Source organism: Lipophrys pholis (genome assembly GCF_963383615.2).
Source record: "Lipophrys pholis genome assembly, chromosome: 3".
In the NCBI taxonomy this organism is placed as follows: Eukaryota; Metazoa; Chordata; class Actinopteri; order Blenniiformes; family Blenniidae; genus Lipophrys; species Lipophrys pholis.
This window is the reverse complement of record NC_137627.1, coordinates 3,203,122-3,229,847: the sequence shown is the minus strand read 5'-3', so window position 1 is coordinate 3,229,847 and position 26,726 is coordinate 3,203,122. Positions and strand designations below refer to the sequence as shown.

General features: G+C 40.8%; 1 protein-coding gene and 1 long non-coding RNA gene across 4 annotated transcripts; both read right to left on the bottom strand.

The window, feature by feature from the left end:
• Positions 1-1,426: 1,426 nt before the first annotated feature.
• LOC308106997 (alpha-2-macroglobulin-like) lies at positions 1,427-22,034 on the bottom strand. 3 transcript variants are annotated; one of them, XM_080459071.1, is made up of 37 exons: positions 21,910-22,017; positions 21,565-21,745; positions 20,880-21,045; positions 20,212-20,264; positions 20,078-20,098; positions 19,141-19,312; positions 18,990-19,074; positions 18,781-18,898; positions 17,136-17,253; positions 16,940-17,049; positions 15,797-15,964; positions 14,799-15,035; positions 14,232-14,295; positions 13,523-13,668; positions 12,067-12,216; positions 11,503-11,637; positions 11,323-11,416; positions 11,080-11,215; positions 10,257-10,482; positions 9,587-9,713; positions 9,275-9,396; positions 9,141-9,192; positions 8,935-9,018; positions 8,664-8,840; positions 7,531-7,606; positions 6,724-6,880; positions 5,908-5,982; positions 5,588-5,750; positions 5,326-5,513; positions 4,068-4,280; positions 3,678-3,802; positions 2,751-2,841; positions 2,576-2,644; positions 2,399-2,504; positions 2,187-2,228; positions 1,913-1,975; positions 1,427-1,483 (listed from the first exon to the last, which is right to left on the bottom strand). In XM_080459071.1, exons 1-36 carry the CDS (start codon positions 21,993-21,995, stop codon positions 1,959-1,961), a joined length of 4,350 nt encoding a protein of 1,449 aa, XP_080315197.1. In that variant the 5' UTR covers positions 21,996-22,017; the 3' UTR covers positions 1,427-1,483; positions 1,913-1,958. The 3 variants fall into 3 exon arrangements, with proteins under 3 accessions (XP_080315197.1, XP_080315199.1, XP_080315198.1); XM_080459072.1 differs by having other exon boundaries at positions 1,434-1,483; positions 1,945-1,975; positions 21,910-22,034; XM_080459073.1 differs by lacking the exon at positions 1,913-1,975 and having other exon boundaries at positions 1,431-1,483.
• A 1,760-nt stretch (positions 22,035-23,794) lies between these two features.
• On the bottom strand, positions 23,795-26,047 carry LOC308106999. Its single transcript, XR_013935180.1, has 3 exons — positions 25,172-26,047; positions 24,842-25,063; positions 23,795-24,613 (listed from the first exon to the last, which is right to left on the bottom strand). It is a non-coding gene; the product is annotated as an uncharacterized lncRNA (long non-coding RNA).
• Between the last annotated feature and the right edge of the window lie 679 nt (positions 26,048-26,726).

The window sequence follows — 26,726 nt, the reverse complement described above, 5'->3', positions numbered from 1 at the left end:
TCCCAGCAGATGCAACTTCAGATACCATTCAGATTATAGAGCATCTGTCTTCCACTAACATCCAGGTTATAGAACATCTTTCTAACTACTAACTCATGTAACTTGAGTTAAATCAGAGCATAGAGCATCTTCATCCCCCTAACTGATGAAACTTCAGCAGAAGACACTAATAACACTGACAATAATACAGCTTTATTATTATTATCATCATCATCATCATTATTATTATCAAGACTGGCCACACTAAAGGAGTTGATTTAATCTTCGATATTATCCTAGAAAACAAAACAGGATGAGAGAACTATTTAGTAATATGCGGATTTACGAGACAAATAAATGGGAAAGTAAATGGCCCCATAGAATCTCATGTACTCTTGGCCTGGTATGCCTGGTATGATTTTTTGAAAAATACATTACAGTAGCTTCATTTGGTCATCATTAGTCTGTTCAGGCTCCAGTGCCTTCGAGTAGGGATATAAGCCCATTGACAAGGGAATGAATAACTGTTGGAATTGATGCAAATTGATCAGTTTTGCATAATCAAAATACCTCATAGATTATCTGAAGTTTATTCAATGTACCACAATAATAAAGGTCTATTCTATTCTATTCTATTCAGATAATGTCATTGCTTCACTCGTATTTGATTTTTTTTTTTTCCAAACATATTTTGTGTCTGTTTTTTAATCATTTTGGCAACGGTCTGAATTCTTTATTTTCCCATAAAAAACCTCTTCTAAAAAAGATATTCCTTTATTTTTCCCAAAATGTGGAAATTTGCATTGTTGCTGCAGCAAGTGGACAGTAAATAGAAGAGAAGCAATAAAAAGAAAACAATATGACCATAGTGACAACATGCAGGAGGTGAAGAGAGGTGTGGAGGAGCCGGGTTATGGATAAACTTGTAAATGTACGGAAGGATTTTTCAGATCATGTTTTGTTTGACCGGGAGCCAGAGAAGTTGCTGTAGGATGGAGGTGACGTGGTGAAGTGAAGTTTTAGTAATGATCCAGGCGGCAGAGTTCTGAACCAGCTGGAGTTTAAGGAGGAACTTTTGAGGGAGGCCAGTGAAGTTGCAGGAATCCAGGCCCGGGAGGTGACGAGGCTGTGGGCGAGGATGGCTGAGGCACCGTAGGTGAGGGAGGGGCGGAGGTAAGCAGGCCGGGTGACGTTATTCATGTGAGACTGAAATGTTGTCGAGGAATGACGCCCAGACTTTACCTGAGGGAAGCGGGAAGCTGACGTGTCGTCAATGGAGAGTGAGAAACTCAACGCTCGATAAGGTGGATTTGGGATTTCATGCCAATGAAGGATTTCACTTTTATTGCTGTTTGATTTGGGAAAGGTAGAGATGAACAACCCTTATATGTCGGAAAGGCACATTTTTTTTTTCTTTTTTCTTTATCTTCAGTGACACAAAACGACAGATGGCTACAGAAAATGTTTGTTTATTGAAATGTTGAATCACAATGACGTGTTCAAGCTGCAAATGAAAAAGAACAGAAAACGTACACAGATTATCACATTAACTCTGTACCTACGCACTGTGTCTGATTTTCATATGAAACAGTTTTAAAGTCAACAAACTAAAAATTAGACACATTTTCTCACAGATACAACAGTTGTTTGTTCCAATTATATTCAGTAACAATAAAATATGTATTTTTTTCTTGCAATTTTGAATCTGTTTTTAAAAAATATATATTTTCATGTGATTTTTATATAAAACTATACAAGTTGAATTACTTTTTATCAAGTCCTGTGGTCGTTCTATTACAAACTCTTTCATCGAAATACCTTCAAAACACGGACCATGTTTATGTCACAGTAAAAAAATATATTCCAAAATGAAAATTGTGACTCAAGAATGACATGTTATTTATATCTACAATAAATTCAATACAAGACATACTCAGTGGTGTTATTTTGTGGATGTAGTAGAACCTTTTCTGGTGCTTTTAAGATGGATAAACATCTGAAATGCAAAATATTATTGTTCTTTAGGGTCATTTTCAGACAGTAATATCATCCAGTGCATTGTGATGTTTTAAATGTGGTATTTGCAACAACTTTCTTTCAGTGTATTTGATTGAATAACAATAAGAGGAAACTTCCAAGAATTAGGCAAAAAAAAAAAAAAAAAAATTTTTTGTTGAATTTGTGTGTATCATTGTAATGTGAATTACCTGCAACACCTGGGTACGTGTATTCTGTCTCAGCTTTGTCACCTGCAAGAAAAAAAAAAAGTACAATTTAAAGAAAAGAGGTATAAATATTGAAACTTTACACAGATCGCCTGATGGACCCCGAGCTGGAAGCGGCCCCCAGAGGGGGCGGACCTGGTTTAATATCAGTGACAATGTGTTGGAATTATAGTCTGCAGGTTGTGGGTGATTACTTGGCTGGTAGTAGTCATAGATGTGGACCACAGCTGGTTTCAGGTTCTGCACTGGGAGCTCCTGGACCAGGTCGAGGTGGTGGGTGACGGACTCGTCCTTTCGCAGCTGAGAAATCAAGACTATGAGCAACAGAAGTGGAGACTTCCATCGGTTATCCTGCTGCAGATTCCGCTCACCTCCCGCAGGTACACCAGGACGTGGTCTTTAGTCTGGTCGACACGGTCCACCAGCATAGCCAGTCGGAGCTGTGGTGGGGGGGGGGGGGGTCGGTCACAGAATGAAAGGGGCACACCGAACCACCAAATATAAGAAGGATATCTGCTTTGGTTGAAGTCGCATGAGAAAACTCACATTTTTCAAAGATTGTGAGTCCGGGACAAATCCAGAGAGCACTTTGACGTCCAGGATGACCATGTTTGTTGTGTTCTCCTGTCCGCTGTATCTGGAATGAAGTCGATAACATTTTCTCAGTGAGTCGATGAGGCTCGGCCGCGCTCATGGGTTCATAGGTCGTATGTCTGAGACAACTCTATGGAAAACCTGGCGCCAAAGGCAGTCAGGAGTCTCCGCAATGACGCTGAATCCGAACTGCTTCAACACATCTGAATCGAATGACTCTCATTGTAATCATGTGTGCTGCAGCAGGAAGACATTTAAAACATGAAGGATGACAGATCTCCAGAACCGGGGTTGGAGATCCCTGATCTAAGTAGTGGTTCCCAAATATATATATATATGTTTTTCAAATCAATAATTTTTTTATTATTTCATAATACAACACCACAAAGTGAACACATACAGAACATGACAAATAAAATAAAATAAAATTACTAACAATAAAATAAAGAATAGATAAATAAATCAGTCAATAACAAGAACAATCCGCCCCCCCCCCAAAAAAGAAATTTCAAAAAATATTGTTTTGAATTTTTCTTCATCTGTGTTTTATTTTCTTCTTAAAAAAAAAAAAAAAAGGCTGTGAAACCTACCTGATGTTTGACTTGGAGCCACAGACATGAACGAGAGTCTTTTCATGTGATTTATTTAACCGTTCATGATCATGTGAGCCGAGACACAGGAACAAGACTCCGGCCACGAAAGTGACAACGATAAAGAAACCAGTCGTATCAGGGGTTTGTTGTTGTTTGTTGTAAATGGACCCAAGTGTGAACGCACAATTTTTAATTATTTTTTTTAAACAATTGCTTTGTTTTTTTTGTTTTAGGTGATTGAACTTTCTGCGGGAGGAGGTGGATGCAGTCGTAGCTCAGTACTTACAGGGACTTCAGTTCCAGAGAGAGTTTGGACTGGCGGGATTGGGTGTTGTCGTTGACCTTTGCCGTGACCTCCACACTCAGAGAGGTGGTGTCTATCGGGGTTGGGACGTTGTAGTGAAGAGAAACCTGGGAGACAGACACACGACAATAAGGCCGAGCAGTACGGCACACCGATGAATTTGAAAAGCGGATCAGTCTAAGTGGTCTTCTGGGGTTCTGCAAATTAAACTCAATCCACTGCTTTCATTTCAAAATCGAATAAATCCATTTCAAAGATAGATTCAGGTAATGAATGATTTTTTTGGGGGGGGGGCAACAGGAAGGTTGTTCGTTGTCATGGGACTTGTGAGTGTTTATCATCACATTCTAGCCTGACGCTGTGTTCACTCACCTGTATTGAAGCACATGCGGAGCCCTTCACCTCCAGGTTGAACTTCCCCGTCATGTCCTGCAGCGCCCTCTCCTGGTAGAGCAGCTTGTTGTCCGGATTCACCTCGAACACCAGCGGGCCGCTGGGAGCCTGAAGCGTCACGGTGCTCGAACCCTCAGTACTGAAGACCACAGTGGAGTAGAGAGCCAGAGCCTGGAGAGCCACCACCGTGTCCTGCAGCACAGGAGTGGAATTACATGTATGGTCTTGTTCTCTTGTGGTGTTTTTATTTATCTGATTATGCTTTCGTTGTTTTATGTGAAATTAATGTTTTGCATTATGGAGAGCAACAGTAATTGTTTTGTATCGTGTACGATGTAATAACAAAAGCGTTTCTCGCTCTTTTTTTTTAACTTTGGATTTGAATTTTGGCATTGATATAATGATGCTAATATTAGTAAAGTAGGTTCTCAGTTGAGACTGAACGATAACTGAAGGTACACTTTAGAATCATGAAGGTCTGCAAATAAGCCTTTGGCTCGATGGCTCATGGGCATGGCATCGGTTGCTATTGTTGTAACAATGCTCTCTGTTCTGTACCTCTTAAATAAACTAAGAAAGAAAGAAAGACAGAAGTAACTCCTTCTTTCATTGCCTGGTCTGGAGTAGTAGATTTAGTGGTAACATTTATTTGTTGTTGTTGGTTTGGCTGTTTATACATTTGACCTCTTCTAGTGGTTTCGGGTTTTGTCAGCCAATAATTTAAGCAACTTAAGTTGTTTTAAATTTAAAAGCCTTTAGTAGAAATTGCTAATTTCAACAGTTTTAACTCCTTTTAATGTTGTGAAAAATAGTCTGGTGAGCTAATAAAATAAACATATCGTCGGTCGGTTGGTCCGTCGGTGGTTGGCTGATTAGTCAATTAGTTGATTGGTGGTTGGTTTGTTTGTTTTTTGGTTGTTTGGTTGATTGGTTTGTCGGATCATCGGTCGGTTGGTTGGTAGGTTAGTTGATTTATAACAGAATAACTGAAAAACGTGTTGACACATTTTGATAAAACTTTGACAGGCTAACAGATAAAGAGACAAGAATGAAGTGATCTGTTTTTTGGCGAGATCTGGATCATATCCTCGTAAGGCAGACCAATACACTCTCTGAATTCCTTTTTCTTGTGGCTCCAGAGCAGTCGGTAGCGGACCCCTGTCTGAAAGCCCTCGGAGACATTTTTAATAACGATGTAGAGCACTGTACTCATTTCAAAGTGAAACTTCAGTCGTACCTGTGTGGAGGAGAAACCTCCGTAAGAGTTTTGCTGTCCCGTCAGCCACCTGGCGATGCTGGAGGCGTATCCCAGGTCCTCAACGGAGGGAGGGACGCTGAGTTTGGCCATGAGCACGTAGGAGCTGATCTCCACAGACAGAGAGGCTGATGTTTCTGCTGCTTTCTGGGACCAGTGGAGGAAACCTCCTGGAAACAGAAACAACATCAGCTTACACTCACTGTAATGGAGCCTGATCGTCTCCTTCAGGACGACGACTCACCTTCTCTGATTGCGACCGTGTCGAGGTGCTGCAGGAGGCGACCGCGGGTCTCCATGTCTCCTGCCAGGGTGAAGACGTAGGCCATCAGGGCCGTGGTGTAGGTGTTGCTCAGGTCACTCATGGACTCTTTGAGGCACGACAGACTCTTCACCAGCACAGGATCCTTCGGGAGACCAAATAAAAATCTCACAGTTCTTTCTCAAAATAAGGAACTCTTCATAATCAGGGATAGAAAATACCTAAAACATTTATTAAGATACCTTATTTAACTACATATATGAGTGAAATATCATCACACCTGCACGTGGTACTTCACTCACATTCAAAGAAATGTTCATTTCCAAGAAAGCCGCAGTGATGTAAGCACTGAGAGTCACTTCATTTGACACACCGCCCTGTAGAGAAAAGGCATTACACAGAATTAATCCATTACTGGACCTCCAATCACTTACATACAAAGCTGGATTTCAATTAAAAGCACCAGGTTGCTTTAGTTCCGGGTACTTCTCTTCAAGAAACTAATAACTGCATTTTCATTGCGGCGTCAAGCCTGCGAGGATTATAACGACGACGTAATACAACAACAATGCAGTATGTGAAATTGAGAAGATATGATCCCCACTTGGCAGATTTTAAATATGGATGAGGGTTCAACGTACCGTTTAAATTATAACCGTTTATTTAAATTGTAAATGGGTTAATTGGGGTAATATGGAAAAGAAACTATCCCTCTAGCAAAATGGACCCAAAACACCAGAATGTCTCTTCACTTGACTAAAGCACAATTGAGATAAATGAAGGAAAAATAGTGTTTTTCGAGAATTAAATACGATACAGTGAGTCGTCGTCCTATTAGATATTTTCAGCACTACAGACCCCAGCCCAAAGTTTCTTCATCTTTTGAAACCCTCACCCACTTGACCAGGGACTTTAACCTTTGAACCAAATTCACATCCTGGTTGTAGAAGTGAAAAACACACGACATTCATGTCACGCTTCCTGTACTTGGGGGAAAAGGGCAAGAAGCAGGAGCTCAAGGCAACGGAAAATTCCTGACATCTGTTCGAGACCGTTTCAAGTTTGTTTGAATAACGTCAGTGGTGTTTCGACCCTCTTTGGATTGAGGAGCAGCTCACCTTCATTCGGTTATTGAAAAGTTTTCCAAACTGTAGGAAGCAGCCATTTTCCTTTTGTTTGTGGATCAGCCACATTTTGGACTCGTTGATATGTTCCGGGTTGATGTAGATGAAAGACCGAGCTTTGGCAAAAGATCTCACCACAAACGCAGTCAGCCTGAGGGGAACAAAGGCAAAGCTAGTTAACACTACATCCTGCCTTTTGGAGGTCACACAAGTATTCTTGTTAGCGTACTCATCTTAGAGCAAGAAAGTCCCTGGTTCAAGTCCCACAGTCCAAAAACAAACATTTGAGGCTGGTCAATGACTCCAGATTGCTCGTTGGTGTAATTATATGTGCCATTGGCCCGCAATGGAGCGGAGACCAGCCTGGTCTAAGGTCAGTTGTCTCCAGTTCTTGTATAGCTGGACGAGTTGATGAAAAAGTCAAAAGCAAACCCATGATGCCATAATCTCTGTTAATTGATTCATGTGTGTTACGTTTAGATTTTGTGGCATGTGGGTCTGTGGATTCACATCCTCAGTATGCCAACACACAAACATACAAATGTCACTCCGCTCCTCTCTGCCATCTTTTCTCTTGATTTAATAGAGCATTTGAAGCACTAACATGGGCAGTAGCAGCATTTCCGCCGTCTACTCAGGACAGAGCCTGAACGTTTCCAAAAAGTGTCGTTTTGGCCCATTTACACTGCGGTGTTTCTGAAAAGTTCCACCCCAATGCAAACTACAGAAAAAGTCCAGGAGACGCAGTGAAATAGCAGAATATTTGAGCGTGGAGAGAGAGGAATTCAGCTGTGTCCTCACCAGGTGTTCCCAGATACAGATCGAAATGCGCTGTAAACACCATCCCTCTGCTTGTAGTTCAGTTGTTTCTGGTAGCCTGTATATGACGACATTCAGGAAATGATTTGGACTTGTTAATGCATGTAATGGCTTCACAATAAGATTGTGATTCTTGTCTCGAGTCACACTCGACACTCCCTGCTTTACTTTGTGGACTTTCTTTATCTCTACGTGTATTAAGTACTGTAGTGTACGTTCAATGTATTCTGTTGTGATTTGCTTCATCCTTTTTAGTTTGGTCTTGTTACTAGACTTTGATATTGATTTTAATGCTCCTGTCAGATGCTACATTTCAGTTCCATGTTTATTGAGTTTCTCTCAGTCAAAAGCTCAGAGGCTTTAGAGCCCTTGGTTTCCATCGGGTTTAATGTTCCCACAATGCCTATTGAGATCACCGGAGTATATGATAAATGGTATAGCTTCACCAGGGGATGTCCCTAGCTGCAGATGACAGGGACGGGAGACCAACGACACCGAGACAGTTCTGGCTTTCAAACAAAAGATCCGGGCTTTATTTCTTCCCGTACCGGGCAGTTAATCCAAAAGAAAAACAGAAAGATCTTAACTCAAATCCAGGTTTTCAATCTCCAGCCTCCTTCCTTAGCCTCCAACATAAATAGTCCTTTCCAAAACGTCTTCTTTACTTGTCCAGAGTCCTTGCTTTTTCCTCCTCCAGCCCAGCTCTCTCTCCTCTCCCTTCCAACCCCTGCTCTCCCCTTTTTACCCAGCCCGCTTCACTCAACCCCAATCATGGGCACCTGACAGCCTCAGGTCTGGCTGCACTGCCTTCTGGGTGCTGTGGTCCCCTTTAGCAGCCATTTTGTCATTTACTGGTTCTCTGTGGAAGGGAATGTACCTCCCTTCCACCACACAGCCTCTGGTGATGCCACAATGGACTTTACTTATAGAACCATCAATCAAGTACATAGACAATCAGATTTACAAACATACTGGGTCGCTAATGATCACAGCTCCCATGGAAGGTGTTTGTCCACCACTGGAAGATGTGGATTGGACCACTATTGTTTTCAAATGATCTGCTAAGTTATGAGTTTCTTTCTTGAGCTGCACCAGAAAAACCAACTGAGACTCACCGCTGGTCAGGAAGTTGGACGCCTTCTCAATGATGGCTGGCGTGAGCTGCTGTGTGCCTTGCAGGTACTGCAGGATGTAGATGTTGGGGGCCAGCAGAGCCATGTTCTGCTCCCCACATCCGTAAGGCATCCGCAGCAGTCCCTCCAGATTCCTCAAGGCCCGTCCCAGGATGTCACCTGCAACAAAAACACTAAGTTAATCAGACCAGATATACAACATTTATTCTCATAAGCATATCTGACCAGAAAAAAACTCAATCTAACGCTTTACCTAAGACAGACACCGAAGCTCGGGCCGATCCTTCTATCACATTCTCAGGGAGATGCACTTCGATTTCATCTGTCCGAACATCTCCTGTACAGAAAACAAGACAGAAAACAAAATTGTTACCTGACAGAAAGTAGCTGACGGCTGCAGCTGACAGGAGGTCAAATCTATAGTGAATCTCAACTGATTGAGGCATCTACCATACTGACCATTGGGGCAGAGCAGGAAGTTGTAAGCCTTCGACATCTCAGTTCCTTCAGCCTGAGAGGACAGAGAGGTTACAATGACGCTGTCGGTTTTAGTATAAACTTTAATTTTCCCAACCCGCTTTAAGCCCACCTACCTTGACTATGAGAGACCGTGTGACCACGTCGATGCGGCCTCTTTCCGGCACACTCACAATCTCATTGTCACAAGAAATGTGGGAGGCCACAGCCTCAGCCGACACAGTCACATTCACAACCCCTGGAAATGATCAATGCACAAGAGGGGAGATAAGTTTTGCATAAAGCACAAATCATTAAAGGCCACAACGCAGCTCAATGTGTTACATGAATAACAGTGTCACTTGAAAACATAATAATTGAATAGTTTGCCAGAGTTTGTATCCCAAAGAAAGATATATTTTATTAGTTTGTCCCCCTATTATTCTCACCTAAGGTTGATGGGTTAAAGGTCCAGGATAAAGTCTTGCGCTCACTGCCACACAAACAGGATGTAAGCTGCGTTCCAGGGAGAGGCGTGAGGGTGTAATCTGAAGACGGTGGCGATGTAACACTGATCTGTTCAAGGTGGAACACAAAGTGCTTTAAACATCAAAGCTGTTCTTTACAGCTACACCTTCAAATTCCAGCGGGCCACCATCAGGAGGGCAAGGCATTTGTGTTTCTGTTGGGGACATTTTCACGTTGTTGTGAAATGGGGGAAGGGTATGGTTTAAACCAGAGATTCTCAACCGCTGGATTGTGGCCCAGGTGAGGAATGAAGATAAAGATCAACGTAGCATCCTCTATTACACGGTCATTACCAGTAGGTGGCAGTATTGCCTTGAGTGTGAACTATTTCAGAGTGTAGAAGAAGACACACAGTTAGCTTGTATATGATATTTGCACATTGTGGAAAAAAAAAGAAATAAGAAAGTGTCATAGTCTCATATTTTCTCAGAATATGAGAAAATTGTTTGACCCTACTGAAAACAATGGAGGACAAAAATGTGTTTTGTTCAGCGAGGTTTTATCCTGTAAAAAAAACCAGACCACTTGTGAAGCAGTGGTTTAAACCACCATGTAGTGAGCATACATTGCAAATCCAAGATGACTGGTTACCATCATGCAGCTGGTCAGGTAGTTGAAGACGGTCGCCTTCAGCTCAAAGTTCTCTCCTCGGATGATGGAGTAAGGCATGGTGAGCTCCAGGAAGAACGGCTGGAAGACGGTGAGTTTCTGGCGAGGAGCCAGACCGAAACCCTGAGGGGACAAACAGAAAGCCTCCGTCTCCCAGGTGGTGATGGTGTCGGGCACTTTGAGGGAAACGTCCTTCCTTCCAGAGTCTCTGGATTATGACATTGAAAAGAGACACGTCAGCTTTGTTTGCCTGATGTTCAAAACCTTTAATAAAGCCTAGGTTTTGTCTCACCTGCTGATAATCAGCTTTATTTGTGGTACTTATGAAATGAACAGACTTCAGTCAGAGCTCACATTTTCCAAAATACACACACTTTGGTCTCATTCTGTGCTCACGCTTGCGTTGTCATTCATAAGTTGGATGAATTTCACATCAGTATATTGTATGTGTCTTGTCCCAAATCCAGCCTTTGTCCTGAATTTCAGCCGGTCTAAAAAGTCCCTCTAGTGAGCTGTGTCTGTCCACGCCTCCTCCCCAACATGGGATCTTTAAATCATATATTCCTGTCAGTACGCATAGCAGTTGACACTATGAGACAAAGATTTGAAGGGAAGGTCAACATATAAGGGCCACAGTGGCACAAGATCCAACACCTGACCTGAGATCAACCTCCCTTTTCAGTGTGACTTATGGCTTTCTAAGGAATCATACAATCAAGATCAGATTCAACACTTTTTGGAGGAAAGCAAATTCAGAGTCACATTCCAACGCAACTTTTGTGTGGCATCATGTCAAAAAACTTACCCAACTTCAACTAGGTCCCATATCCAAGTCTCAGGGAAGATTGTGCGGACTGTCTCAATAGGTGGAGCAGAAGGCCTTTGACCTCTTTCACCAATAGGAACTATCCCTCCAGTGGAGTATGACAGCCACCGAGTTCCTGCAAACAGGACTCCCGTTTCATACTTTCCTCCAGAGAACGGCTCACAGTGGCAGAGCAAGTGAAATGCTTCAATAAAGGTTTGGTAGAACACTAAAGATACTGACCGCTGCGACTGTTGAGGGTGTATTCTTCACCTTGATAAATGACACACAATGCTCTTCTAATGTCTAAATTTGTCACCATCTTCAGTCCTGCATCCTGCATTGTCATTCACATTCACAGGCCCATCACATGAGCAGTAAATACAATATTTCTGTATTTCATTGGGAAAAAAAAAGATTTACCAGAAAAACTTGGAAGACATCATTTTGCTGGTATGACCTGATATATCTCTTCGCTTTCAAGTGCAGGCATCCTACGTGGTCACGAGGAATACGTGAATTGTGGGAGGATTTTCTGGCAGACCACACGCTAAACACCTGCAAAGAAATGAAAGTGAAAACGTTCCACCATTCCAATAGTAAAAATAAGTAACTTAAAGAAAGACAACTTTGTTGATCCCACAAGTCACAAGTCCCACAAAACTGAAATGAGCCTCGAATGAAAAACAACACGAGCAAACAAGGGTGGCTGTTTCCTCCCAAAATCCATGCATGCACAGGAGGAACATTTATACTCTGGTCCATCCTGCTATGAAGTGAGTTGACTGTATGTTCGTCTTTAAAAATGTTTATGGAATTAGCAATCTGTGCCATTTTTGGTTTATTGTTAGGTTCTCAACACTCTTTCAAAAAGTTCCACCTTGGAAGCCATTTTCAAAAAGTTGTGTTTTCAGTGGTTTCGAGCTGCGTTGTCACGTCAATGGACACCCGGCTCTGCTCCTGTGGCCCCCGTTAGTGTTTGATTACCCGTTCTTCATTGAAAATATTGCTTGAATCTTGGACGAGGACACTCTGGTCAACGGCACTGATCCCACACAGAGATCTGGGCTGTGATGCCACCTGCAGGCCGATTTCTTCACCTGGGAGAGCTGAACGTGGTGAAAACTCCAGAGACACCTAACACACGCACACACACACACACACACACACACACACACACACACACACACACACACACACACACACACACACACACACACACGCACACACACAGATTGGAATTATTATGACATACTGTATATATAATTAAGTCGAAAAAACACTTTTTCTGAAAAAAAATTTTAACGCAATGAATAAAAGATAAACTTTTTATCACAAAGGGATTGAATGTAAATTTGACTTTTAAAATGTATTTAATTGGAAAAAAAAGAAATCAAGTTAGGAATGAATGCTGTGGTCTGCATGCACACTGTTTGAAATGTGAATTATTTTGAAGTGTATGTGTACGAAATGCAGTATGTTATCTTGCACCTGCCCAAAAGGTATCGTAGACATAAGTGTATGGTATTGCAGGGATGCACTGATACAGATACCAATACTGGGTATCTGGTCTGATACTGCACAGAGTACTTGTACTCATAAAAGTTGCCCGATACAACCTTTGGGGAGAATTACGGGGAGCCATCCTTTAGCATCATACAGGCCTTGATCTGCATGTCATTGATGTTTAATGTCTGAACACAGCCACAATGGACAAAGAATGGATGACAAATTTATATTTTTTAAATCTAAGAGGAAAATACAAATATCAATTTATTGTGGATGGAGTCATTTGTATAATATTTATTGCGAGGCAGTAGGTAATCACCCATCTCTTTGAAAATGTGTTAAAATCAACATTGCTTCTTTTTCACATCATATTTTCTGTATTAATTCAGATGAAAACGCATCGTTTTCATTTTTTTGTTTCAGAATTAGTTAATGTTCACACAGTACCAGCAGAAATTCAGATGAGGATATTGTTTTCATGTTGGACCACTCGTGGGTGCTGTTTGTTTTTTTTTTGTAATGAATCCACTTATTCAGTATAAGCATGCAAAGAACAATACTCCATAAACATTGACAATAGGAGTGCACAGACATTTGTATGGACGGAAAAGAGTTTGATTGGTATTACAGGTGAATCTCAACTCCCAAACTACCAATATGGACAATAAACTAGAACGTGCTCTGGGAGTGATGCCACTCCGGAGGCTGCTTTGTTTGCCTTTGTCCATCCTCTCGCACCATTACCACGGTCATGGTGCACATGCGCAGTAGCAGTGTTGGGCAACGAGCCCTGAGCTTTTCCACAAAGTGTTGCTTTCCCCCCGTCTGCATGGCAACTGAGCCCGAACTTTGTTGGAAAGCTCCACTTTGGGAGTCGTTCTCAAAAAGTTGAATTTTCAGTTCGTCCCCGCCTCTGACCTCTTCCGACACTGACCTTGTGACTGAAGCATTTCTCTTTGTTGAAGTTGGCTGTGTGGGCGATCACGGTCTTGCTGGGCAGGACGGCGTAAGCTACGATCTTGATGTTTGAGGCCATTTCTGGCAAGACTCTCAGAGTGAAGGAAACCTTGCCCTCATTCACTGGACAGCAAACCGGACGAAGCGAAGAGGCATTTTGAGGGATAAGAGATAAAAATGCATTGTGAGTAGAATTGTCTCGAGGGAGAAATCCCCCACCATGAACCATTATTATCCTTTAGGGAAATTAAACCCAACACAAGACATTAATAAATCAGCACTGTAGGCAATAAAATCTTAAAATGTAAGGTCCAAACCCAGGTAATTGTTTGAAGTGACTTCTTAGCAAAGGAACTAATCAAACGGGTCAGATCTAAATCATTTTCTCTGTGTATTACTGTGTCCCTAAAAAATAAGTTTAAAGAAAGGATACCCTGTAAAGTCATTATTGATGTATTGATGTTTCAAAACAAAAAACCTGATTTTATCACTTTTATTTCAGAATATGGCCATTGGACGTCGTTTTCAAAACATTGCTGTGTAAACGCAAAACTTTCCTAAAAAGAAAATGCAAAAATTAGGCTATTTGAATTGTTGTTGTGTAAACAGGGCCTTAGACGAATCTACCAAACAAACATTCATCAATGACTTTGACTTTCATACGACCATTGAGAATCACGGCCTACCTGAATGTTCTTTCAACTCAATCCTCCTGAAGCCCTGCGTGATGATGACGTTACTGGATAGAACCTGGACAGTTTGAAGAGAACAACAAAATGAAAGACAATTCATCTCACAATTTTGAATCTGTCAATCTCTTTAAAGTCTGTTTAAATAATAATAAATCTCTGTTCTGAGTTTGTTTAATATGTGACTCCTGAGATCAGCAGCTGGATGTTTGTTCTCAGTAAAATTAAAACTGACCAACAAAAAAACAACAGAAAAGGGACTTTCAGCCACAAATTGCAGGGTTTCCCCTCACAGAGTAAGCTCCTGATATTTTACACATCATTACTACTACTGACGATGTTTAGGATTCATATTAATTCAAAAATCTTCTTCAGCTAGATCCATGCTTTCAATTTGAAAAATCTGGTCCTATTTGTTATATTCGTGGTTTTGCACCAATGATTATTATCATAGTCTAAACTAATCTTGAGTATTCACTTATGACTACATACAGTTCTCAGTAATTGTCAAACAGGTGTTATGTAGAAATGCAATTCACACAGACTTCAGATCAGATTACTCACCAGATACATGATATCCACAGAGCCCTCAGCCTCTCCCACCACAGTGTATTCAATGGTGATGCTGTGTTCACTGTCACAGGAGAGTTCTTTATTCACGTCCTTCACCTGCAGAGAGCTGACTGATTTGGTGATGGGGGAAGAAGGTTTGGACATAGACAGCAGTTGGGATCCAACATTAAAGTGTGGTTTATTTCCACCAAAGTGCCACCAGCTTAGATGTGTTGGTGTGTTGGTCGCCTGGATTACAAAAGAGAAAACATGAAAATAACCATGGAATCATGAAGATAGAAGCTCACTTTGACAGTTTAATTCCTGGAGGTCTTTAAACCTAAATAAAAATTGTATCCACACTTGTGCTGATTGAGTGTCGGCGCTGAGTGCATCTATCAGAGTTGTGCCTGGTTGCTAACGTCTTGTTAAAAATTTTATTTGGTTGTACAGTATTTACAATTCTTATCTAATCGTACTATATCATTGTCTCTTCAACTTACGACTCCTGGATTTCAGCTCGATAAGATGCTAAAGTGACTCACTGCACCACCCTAGGGGTAGAAGGCGGTATTACACCCTTTAAGATAATGCGGGACAAATGGAATTGTTTTATCAAAGTCAGTTTGTCTGTTTCTGTGTGAACAAAAAAATCCATAAATTAAGTTGCCTGATGTGACTCTTATTGACGTTGCACACCCTTTAACACGGCAATTTAGCTTTGAGGTGGGATCAATAGCTCAGGCCTCCATTTGCTCCTTTAAGAATCAAATTGAATCTATTATTGTAGTTTTATGAACTTAAATCGGCTGCTAATACGAGCATGCCGACAGCATCTCTTCCCTATTACAGAGGTAACTTAGGATTTATTCAAAGCTGCCGATTGACCACAGATACTGTGTATTCTGCAGATACTGTGGACACAGGAAGAATGAGACAGTTTGAGAGTAAAGTGCCTTTGGAGAGTTTCCATTTGTCGTACTCTGAAGCCAGTGGTGGTTTTTACTTACGTACAGACTGAAGTCTCCGTCGAAGGTGTCAGTGCTCACTGAGAAGGTCGCGATGCCGTTGCCGTCTGTGGTCAGGTTCTGCTCCAGCTCTGTCCTGTATGGTATGCCCACATGCAGGAAGACCGGCAGGTCGGGAATGGGTGTGTTGTTGTAATGAACTGCTCTAATCTGTGGGGACCAAGATGCTGCGTGATGATCGTTGTCTGGTATTGAGTGTGAGTTATGGTGCCTTCGCAGAGATACATACTCATTTGTTATAATATCTAATACTCGGCTATTACGATGATTATTATTAATGAATATTTAACGATAAGTATTTTATGATTGTTTGTGTTTGTATTTTGCAGTGGGGGTTTGGAGTAAGTCAGCTTGCAGTTAAACTTCCTCCTACTTAAAAGTAGCACCTGTGGAAAATGTGTGGAGAATCTAGATAATTGTTTTATTTGGTGAGACAGTCGACATCTGAGCCACTGACACAAATCTTTGTTCTTTCATCTTCAGTTATCTGTTTAGATGTCTGTGGGTTTGGGGCCTCTGCTGTTGGTTTCTTTCAGTTGGTTGACTAGAAGAACCACTATGAGCCCAACATAAATGATACGTGGCATCCATGTTGAAGTTTTACAGTTTATGAAGAATGGGAGTAGATTTGTTTATCCTTCGTTCACGTGGTTCTCACAGTTGCTATCCGCTCTGAAAGGTGTGTTCATGGATGCAGGCAGGTTTTATATCTGAGACCACTGGGATATAAACACACGCGTCAGATGTGGTGGTGTTGTGGGGACCACTGTAGCTCATTCACTCTGTTTACACTGTCCCTGGTGTTAGAAAATCAACATGTATGGCATGTATTTTCATTTTGTTCCAACAATTGAACGTCATTTTAACATGTTCCCATCTGAAATAGTGCCTGCAAGCTGTTAGATTCAATGCCTGTGACTCAACAGCATTTGTGGGGTTAGTTTATAGATGGTCTTCACTATTAAATTTTCTCTTGTTGCTAGAAAACCATGTAGGTTAGGCTGATTAGATGTGACTCATTTTCACTTAAACTTTGGTGTGTACCACTTCTCCCTCTTCAGAACAGTTGAAATGAGCTTTTCCCGCCATACAGAAATCCGAACTTCTGAAACAGCGATCACTTACCTTTCCTTCCACTGCGGATCCTTTTTTGAAGATTTTAGGTGTGTCGAAAAGGGTGATTTTTCCTAATTCAAAATTAATTTTCAGCCTTTGGTCTTTTGAAGCTGAAACGCCTGTAACCACGAAGGGCCAAGTGTGTTTGTCAGCATTTCAACACATTGATTCATCCTAAACTGACGGAAAGAATTGAAAGACTTGCCGGTTCCTTCTTCTTCCACTTTGACATTCACAGTGAAGTCGTTTTGCAGCGAGTTTGGATCTACTTTCTTGAACGTTGACAAGTGGAAGGTGAACAAGGCGCAGCCTTTCTTGTCTGTCTGCAGAGAAAAAAAACAAATAAACCCAAGTCTGTTATCACATGGGCGCCATCATGATTCATTTTTCATATCTTGGCTGTATTAGTTGTTTACAGAGGATTCTAACTACTGTGCCTCTCTGCTGCTCGGTTCCAGATGTGTGGATTTAAGTCAGGGCTTATCGAGGTGAGCCGTTCCAAAGTGCTTTATATTGGCAGTCACATTCACCCGTTCACACACCTGCGCTGCCATACAAGGCTCTCGACCGTCCAATGGGAGAAATCTGGGGTTTCATGTCTTGCTCATGGACACTTTGACATAGAGGGGGGATCAAACCTGTAACTGTGTAACTAAAACACAACCCACTCAAACATCTCAGCCAATGAATTCTGCATGTTTTGTCTGAAATCAAGTTGTCATTTATGGCTGAATGCAAGCGTTCCGGAGATTTTTTAGTAAAGCTCAATTGGGATCTACAGGTAATAATAACCATATCTAGCTACTTAGAAGCGTTTAATTTAAAATATTCAATCTCTACAACGCTTATATTCTGAAAATGTTAGTTTACAGGGATGCACCGATACCAACATCGGCACGGCGAACTTACACTCATAAGAGATCCCCTATACAGCACAGCAAATATTTACTTCATGGTCAGCAATGTCGCCAGCATATAGACGATTCGGCACAAGTCAGGTCCTCGGTTTGGAGATTCTTTAGTATTATTGATTACCAATTCATTATAAAAACAACCAACAGCACCCACTAGTGGCCCAATACGCTAACTACATCATTTACACTTTTTAAACAGACATCGTTTTCAAAACTGTGCAGTGATAAGGCGAAACTTTCTTGAAATAAAAATGCAAAAACGATGCGTTTTTCACCTGAAATGTCGTGTATACTGGGCCTGAGTGTATTTCATTAACATTACATATACATCATCCACTGTCCTGACTGTCGAAAATGTTCAAATTCATTGACCTTGTAGAGTTTAAAACCATTCAAGTATTATGTAGAGCAACGGAGAACTTACTGCCGGGTGACATTCAGAAATTGTTTCATGAAAGAGAAGGAGGTTACACCTTCACTGGAAAATTACAGTTTAAAACTCATAAAGTCCACACCACCTTAAAAAGCTACGGTATTACCAGCAGGGCTGCGCCGCACTATGTAATGATGTAATAGGTTTTAGACTTATTATGTAATAAAGAAACATTTTGTAATAAAATTCTTGAGAGATAGGATTGAATAAGTCTGTACTTCTTACTTTCCTTTCAAACATGTAAAGCTTGTGCCAAATATGAAAGAAAAATGGGAGTGTGCTATCGCTCAATATGTGTATTTTTTATTTTTTGCTTTACTTATTGTGACTTTTTTCTTTTTTACTTGCTTATTTCTTTTTTTCTGTTTTAACATGTTCAGAATAAAAAAATAATTACTTCATTGATGCATCATAACTTAACACTGTAACAGAGCTGCTTCTATGTGTCAGTAAATTAATTCTGAACTTGAAACATTCATAGCACTTTAGTTTTGTACTCATACCTGTTTGGTCTCTTGGGAGCACAAGTCGGTTAAATTCGTGGTTCCCTTTACGGAATCCAGAATTCCTCTGCACACCTTGGCTTCAGCGCTGCCCGGCACGGACTGCCCGTACGTATATCTGACAGAAAGGACATTTTCACCAACATCACCGCCATGTGTGACGACAGATTCAGCCAATCAAGTGTCGACATTGAACTGATCACACTCACTGTGCGCATGCTTCAATTTGAAATTCCTCCTGCGCAATGTTCACATCGCTGGGTGCATGCACATGGACGTTGAATCTCGGCAAAACTGGAAGCAGCTCCATGTTAGAACGAATGAATCCACCAAAACCCAGAAGATAGAAACTGAACTCACCGTATTTCATGACCTTGAAGTTGTGAGAGATTTGTAGGTTCCATGAATCTACAGACGCGATGATTTTGTAGACACCTTGTTGGGCCTCAGAGTTCAGTGTATACGAATGCTGCAGTAATGTGGAGTTGGAGGATTCATTCAGCCACAGTCCGATCCTGTTGTCGCTTGGATCCTGGGAAATAATTTGAAGGTCAAATCAGCAATAAAAGCAGTGAAAACTTTTAAAATGTTAAGATGTATTATAATATTAACAGGTCAAGTGCCACATAACCTAAAATATTTCACATATAATCTCCAAATATGCAAGACATTAAAATGATAAAAACATTTGTTTTATACAGACTAGTTTGTCATCAAATGCAGTTTTCTGCTCTGTTGCCATTTAGATCACAATATGTTCTGATACAGGCTTATATACAAACATTTTATAAGGGTCATCTTGTGCTAAATTCAGTTTATAATGGTTTTCCAACAGTGATAATCGTTCCCATACCTGGAATGACACCCTCGAAGTGAAGAAAGTCTGTCATCTTTCTCCAAGGCTTGTTTAATTTAAAAAAAAAAATGTGTTGCTTCAACGGGCGAGAATAAGAAATCAAACCCTATATAGTGTCATCAGGGCTTTAGCCAATAAGAATCAAGGTAGGACCTCCCTTTGACTCCTCCCACAATTAGGCAGCTTTGCTCTGGCACATGGTAACACCAGAGGAAGTACCGCCTCCTCTTCCCAAGATGGGCATGTGTGGGCGGAGCCAGTCCAGCTCACACAGACACAGCAGATTCTAAATGCAGCTCATATGACCCAATATTCAAATGGAGGGAAAATCAAGGAAAACTTGAATTTGGGGCAATAAACTTTGAATACAAAAATGTCTGGACCAACAAAAAAAAATTGTTGTAAAGCTGTAGAATAGGGTATCTTTAAAGAGTTTCTTACCCTAATCTCAATGGCACTGAACTGGGAAAAGAAAACAAAAAGAGATTTATTAATAAATATATATAATATGTATGTATATATATCTATATATATGTGTAGACAGATATCTAGACAAACAGAGGTTTGAAACTCACCTGCTGATCAACAGGTCTTAACTTGTTGTCCAGTGTGATGACTCTGAAACCAACTGAAAGACAGTCAAAATGAACTCATGAAGGTATTATATAACATTTGAAATCCACTTAGCACTGATGTTCACTTCATGCCAACATGATCTTCTCCAGCATGTCTTTTTTTTATTTATATGTATATGTTATTACCTTTTTCAGAACAAGAAAATTTTTAATCTAAATAGAGATTTTGTCTAAATGAATAATACAAGGTGGATAAAATCAGAGCAAACTGAAATGACAGTCAGACATTACTGAGTTTATTGGCAGTAACAATAGTCCATGTGTCCATTTATAATGATCTGTCATTAAAAGTACCCTAAACATTATAGATATCATAATTCGATGTGATCAGGATTATAGAGGGTGAAATGGAAAGTTAATCACAGGTATCATGCTGTAAGGTAAAGAAATATGTGATTCAGTCATGCAATCATGTAATAATCTTGACTTTCAACCTATCTGAACTGACTCCAGTGGCACCGAAATTTAAATCTCCAAGGAACATGAAACTTCATAATCCTCCAGACTCATAATCTCTAGATAATTAGTGAAAACTGACGGTGAACTTTGAGACAACATCAGCTGAGGGTTAGGGTTATTTAGTTCTTATTATTTATTAGGTTATTTACCTGTTTGTCCCGGAAGGTAGATCGGTTTAGCAGTTTGGATGAATACCATTGGTTTAAAGACTTCAAACAAGACTTTCCTCATTTCCACCGAGTAGAAGTTTTCCCCTCGTACCTCCACTTTAAACATCTGCGTCTGAATCTCCATTTCAACTTTCACTACAGGAGTCTGTCACAAAAACAAACAAGAGACAAGCAAACATCAAAGTGTTGCTTATACTGTATGTCACAAGTTCATATTACCATATAACCTAAAAAGAACTAAAACAATTGTAAGTCTGGATGATGTCTGTGCACTGTGAAAGATAGATAACTAATTAGCCTGTCTTGTAATACCCCTCTGCACCACAAGGTGGTGACATGAGGCAATATAACATTTTCAATTCTAGTCAATCACATTATTGCTTTTAACTCTGGAAACATATTGAATATGTCTCATTTATTGCATTATTATCTGTACTTAATTTGGCCCACATGCAGTCAAATTAGCTGACAATCTCATAAAACTATAAACGTCACATAAAAAGGTAAATTAATGAGAAGAAAGAGCCAAAACATCTTTAAGTAATAGTGAGTGTTTTACGGTGGTCCAACACTGCCACCCAACCGTTAAAGTGGTACTACATGACTTCTTTCTGACATCCTGCTTGTTTTGACGAAGCGATCCCAGCCTGTGTGTGGCGCTGACCTTGAACTGAAAGCAGATGTGAAAGTCTTGGCTGGACGTGTGTGTGAGTAAGGTCGTGTTCGCCTCTTCGGACATCAGAGTGACGGTCATGACCAGAACCTGGTCGGAATGCAGAAGACTCGCACAGAACTGAGCCTCAGATCCGGCCTCCATCACCCCGGGAACGGCCACCATGTATTGCCTAAACACAGACAAACCCTGTCACTTCACTGGAACCTGGAAGAACCTGCAACTTGTCACGACGGATCTACACCCTTCTTCTTTGTCACTCCCTCCACCTCCAGGCTCCCTGAAGACTTGATGTGCGTCAGTGTCAGTCAGTTCTGAAAGAGCAGGGTTACTTACGGCGTTGCCTCTCTGCCCTCCACGTAAATCCAAAGTATACAGAGAAACAGAGTCCATATCCTGACCTGTGCCGCCGAAAAACCCATGACTGTCTGACTGAGAGTCACGTCTGTCCTCCGTTTGCCCACATCAAACAAACACAAGCAGACGCCTTCAGACTATTTTAATCGTCAATAATTTACAGAAAAACCAAAGGTCTGAAGCACCAATCCTCCACATGGACCGCTCTGCTGTTGACATGGAATCGAGGTTAATGCAGTTTGTCGCTCCTTCACCGTGGTAGATACTGCATGAGGAGAGAAGGCAGTTTCTCCAGCAGCACAAATACACATCAGCGTCGCTTCCATTCGCCGGGAGTAATTTGAGGTTCAGTGTGTTCGAGATACGCGGACGGGAATGAAACTGCAATATAAAAGACGCTCGCTGATCCACAGCCAGCATGGACTTAACTCAAGAAAGAAAAGTCTTTACTATTTGTGGAGTTACAGGTTTTTATCCTACTTAGCAGAGTGAAAAACTAAGAAATATTTACAAAACCAGCAACGTTGTCTATCATTGAACTGAAGATTATCATGGATGACGATCCACACACCCAATTTCTTACATTATTGAACATTTTCAATCCATGCTGAAATTATATTATACACACATATCTCTCAAATCACACGGAATCCGGCCTCCTTTCATATTGTCGCCTTTTCCTGGCATTATTATCGTTACTGTTGAAGATGTACACAGCTACAAATGTATTGAAGTACTGAAAAATGTTTAAATAACTTTACAGGCTGCTGAAAATTTGAACGCAAAAGTAAAAAAAAAACCCTCATTGATAGTAACTTTACTTGCTGTTTGGGCTATACAGGCGAACGTGTTTGAACTCTTCGTCAAACAAGCAGGGTGAATGAGAATTTACTGAAGTAAAACAAAATGCTTGAGCAAAGCAGCATCATTTCATACAGAATATGACTCACAGAGGCTGAGTCAAACATTTACAATACTATTTTTTGTTTTAACCTTCGTATTTTCCTCCCATTTGCTGCACACTTTTCGTCCCACCCGTCTGTTTTGACTGTTTTTAACACATGAAGTATTAAATCATCACCAAAACTCTTAGTTGAGCACTTGTTTTTAACACAAAACCAGATTTTCACACTAAATGTTCATATGTTATGGTATGCCAAATTTCATTTTTAAAAGATGAAAGAAAAGTAAATACTGCAATAATAAATTATTTTCATGACGGTCACGATAAGTTAAATCGGAATTTGTTGTTGAAGCGACTTGAAGTTTAATGTGTCAGCAAAGACTAACAAAACACACATAATTAATAATAATTTATTAGAAACAAAACTTTGGGTTCACTATTTTATAAGTTCAAGTCATTTTATAGTGTCAAATAATCCACAAAGATCCACTTTATTTCTCACCATAAACTGACTTTTTGTAAAACTTTTCTTTAAAAGCCTGTAAATTTCAGAAAGCTGAGGCCTTGCACAAGTGTTGGAACAATATTTGCAGAGTGCAGATGACCTACTTAGGACCCTATCTATCTATCCATGTGAGGCAATACGTTTTAATTGTCAAAGCCGAGTATCAAACCCAGTCTGATATCGTTCTGCAGGTTTATTTCTGAGAACTTTTGTCCCGTCGGTCTGCACAAGGACAAAAAAAAAACAACAACACACATCTGCGTGGATGACGGTGCATTTGATGTAAAAGCAGTGACTCTGACCCACAAAAGAGAGGGATTCCCGCTCCGTGTCTCTGGAAAAATAAGGGATTAAAATGGATTAGAAGAACACAGCTCCGATGAGTCCTTGGACTTTTTCCCAGTCAATGGTCGAGCTCGGTCTCTCGCTGTATTCCACAAGCTCAAGCACGCGTTTGTTCAAAGTGGGATTCATTTATTCACATTTGTTTCTTACAAGTTAGGCACTTTACAAATTGTAACATCTAAAATAGAAAGGACCAAAAAAAAAACCCAAAAAACAACCCCATGACAAGGCACTTCTACCACAGATACATAGGAAGGATGACTGAATGAAAATGTTCATGACATTTTTCATTTAACCCTTCAGGTACATATCAAATGTGGTTGTGCGTGTGTACACAGTAAAGAAAATGAAAAGATGTTTATTTTTATTAGTTTAAGTGGATTGTAATTGTAGGGAACAGAATATTTGATAGCTGTCTTTAGATAATTGGCAGGTGGAACTACACAGCGGTGAAACAAGTGTTCTTCTTCAGTTTGTAGATTTAAAGACGGCCTCTCGGCCCTTCAGTTTTTGACTGCACTGGACCAACACCCTACTTTGCTGCCCACTGTCCTGTGCCACTCTGAAAAGCAACTCACTGGCTTTGAACTGGAGCAACTGGTCTATGCATTTATCAATGTTAAAGTACTTCAGGAGATTTTGTTTAGAATAAAAGAATATAATAAACATTGGGTGACAGATTCAAACACTTTATGTTCCACCATTACAACAAACCCCTTTTTGATCAAATTCAATTTCATAGCGGAGCAATTTTTTAGTTTCAGGTACAGTTCAGTGGCAGACTGCCAGGAACTGCTTGTGCTCCATGGCCAAGTCCAAATACTCCTGCATGTCTGGGTCTCCACATGGAGCTCTTTGACAGGTGAGGCACGGGAAAGACATCCAGTTCCGAGTGTCCAACTTTAAAGCCACAGTCTCTGGAGCCAAACCTGTTAAATAGAAGACATAATTGCATTTATTTGAATTATAGATAAAAGTAAAACAATTAAACATTTATCTGCTATGGATAAATTATCATTCATACATGCATACACACCATAGGTGCGAAATAAGAACAGATTTTTACTGCAAAGGCTCAACTTTGGCTTTTAAAAGTGTCTAAAAAGAGGATAACAATAAAAGTATAAAACCACACAGTAAAGGAAAGTATGGATCACCTGTGTGGTAAGTGGTAGAGTTCATTTGGGGACGCCTCCTGGACACGATGCTGTTCTGGAGGGGCCAATCCTGTGACTGTTCCACAGTCGACCACACTCATCCAAGTCCTTCTGAAGAACATCACCAAAGCAGTATCTCAACAGACACTGATGCTTCAACAGACACTGACTTCCATTGAAGTATCCTGCGTCTCTCAGGTCTGCAAATAGCTCCATCCAGAACTTAGACCGACAGGAATTTATACAATTGTAATTTCTAAGCATATATGCATGTTTATAGAATAAAGTCAAAGGTTAAATATAATTATATTGCTTTATGAAGGCCCTGACCTTCCCTTTCTGGATATGGACCGAATCATCTGGTTGTTTGTGGAGGAGCCATACATGTGGCTGGAGGCCCCGGAGTGGTAGTCACTGTGGTGGTGGTGGAGGGTGCACTGGATGGCAGCCATGGTCCCGTTCTCCTCGCCACAATCCGTCCTCAGTCTCATGTGGGTGACACCGAGGTCCCGCACACATGACAGGAAATGGTGAGCGATCCCTGACGGATCACTGTTTGTCGGTCCACATGCAAGCCACAGCACTTTGCGAGGAAATCCACCAATGCACCCGGAGAGGGCCAAACCGCATCGCGTGAGTTTATCATAACCACCCGCGTGCCACATATAGTTCGGTCCCATGGAGTGGTAGGTTGCTCTTACAGACCTCCTTCTGCGTGCTCTGCTCCCGCGCCCTCGAGGATTAAGCTCCCGGAGTTAAATCATCACACGATCCCGCTTCACTCGCAGATTATACTTTTGTTTGAGTACCTGCCACATCGCGCGGCAGCCAAACAGCCGGCCAGGTCCACGGAGTTCCAATCGGACGGCGCTAATTATCGCGGATGTAGAGGAGTAATCCTTTCTGCGATAAAATCCGGCTTCGTTCAGTTTACCTTTCAACGACCTCAAGCTGATTTGTACGCTGTGCAAACTAGACATCATATCAGCGATCACAGCGTACGAGTGGCCCTGGTTGAAATACTCTACGCACTGCTGTGACACATCTGGTCCGCCGGTCTGGTCCATGCCCCGTAAACATTGAAGAGACCGAGCACACGAACAACAAAACCGCGTTAATTGGTCCATATGTTGTCCGCAAAACACGACTATGTCGCTTTCTATCCTGCTCCATAAACGACAACACTTCGAATGTAACCGCTCCCGTTATCACTTCCGGGTCAGCTGTCGGTAACTTCCGGGTCAGCCCCTCCCTATCCGGTAAATTGTAAATTTGTATCTCCGCTGAGTTCTTCGCGCTCTGTTGATTTTTATTTATTAATTAATTTTTCTGAAACGTAAATGTATTTTGGGACTTGTGAACGTGTTATGGTAATGTAATTTTGTTTTATGATAATTAAGAACGTTTTTTTTTTTTAATTTAAATTTGTGTCACATTTTGTAAAAGTGTTTCACATGTTGCAATGTTTTGAACTTCTCGGCCACTGTACTAACCACTTAAACTCCAAAGACTCAAACTGCCTTTTAAATCACAATTATATGTTTTTTTTTTAAATATACATTTAGATGCTGGTTTGATTGTTTCTAATCCAGCATGTCCATGATGCCTGTTTATTTAAACCAAAGCTGGCAAATAATATGATTTACAAGTGAAATTTAGTGAAATCAAGCTAAATTTATGATATTCAATACGATTCAATTCAACTTTATTTCTATTGCACTAAATACAACAGTTACCTCAAAGCACTGTTACAAAAATAATCTCAACAATTCCACATGAGCAAGAATAGGAGACAGTGGAAAGAGGAAAAGAGAATCCTTTTTCACAGGAAGAAACTGGCAGAACCCAGATCCTCCTGAGAACATTTTCTGCCTTCCTTGGTAGA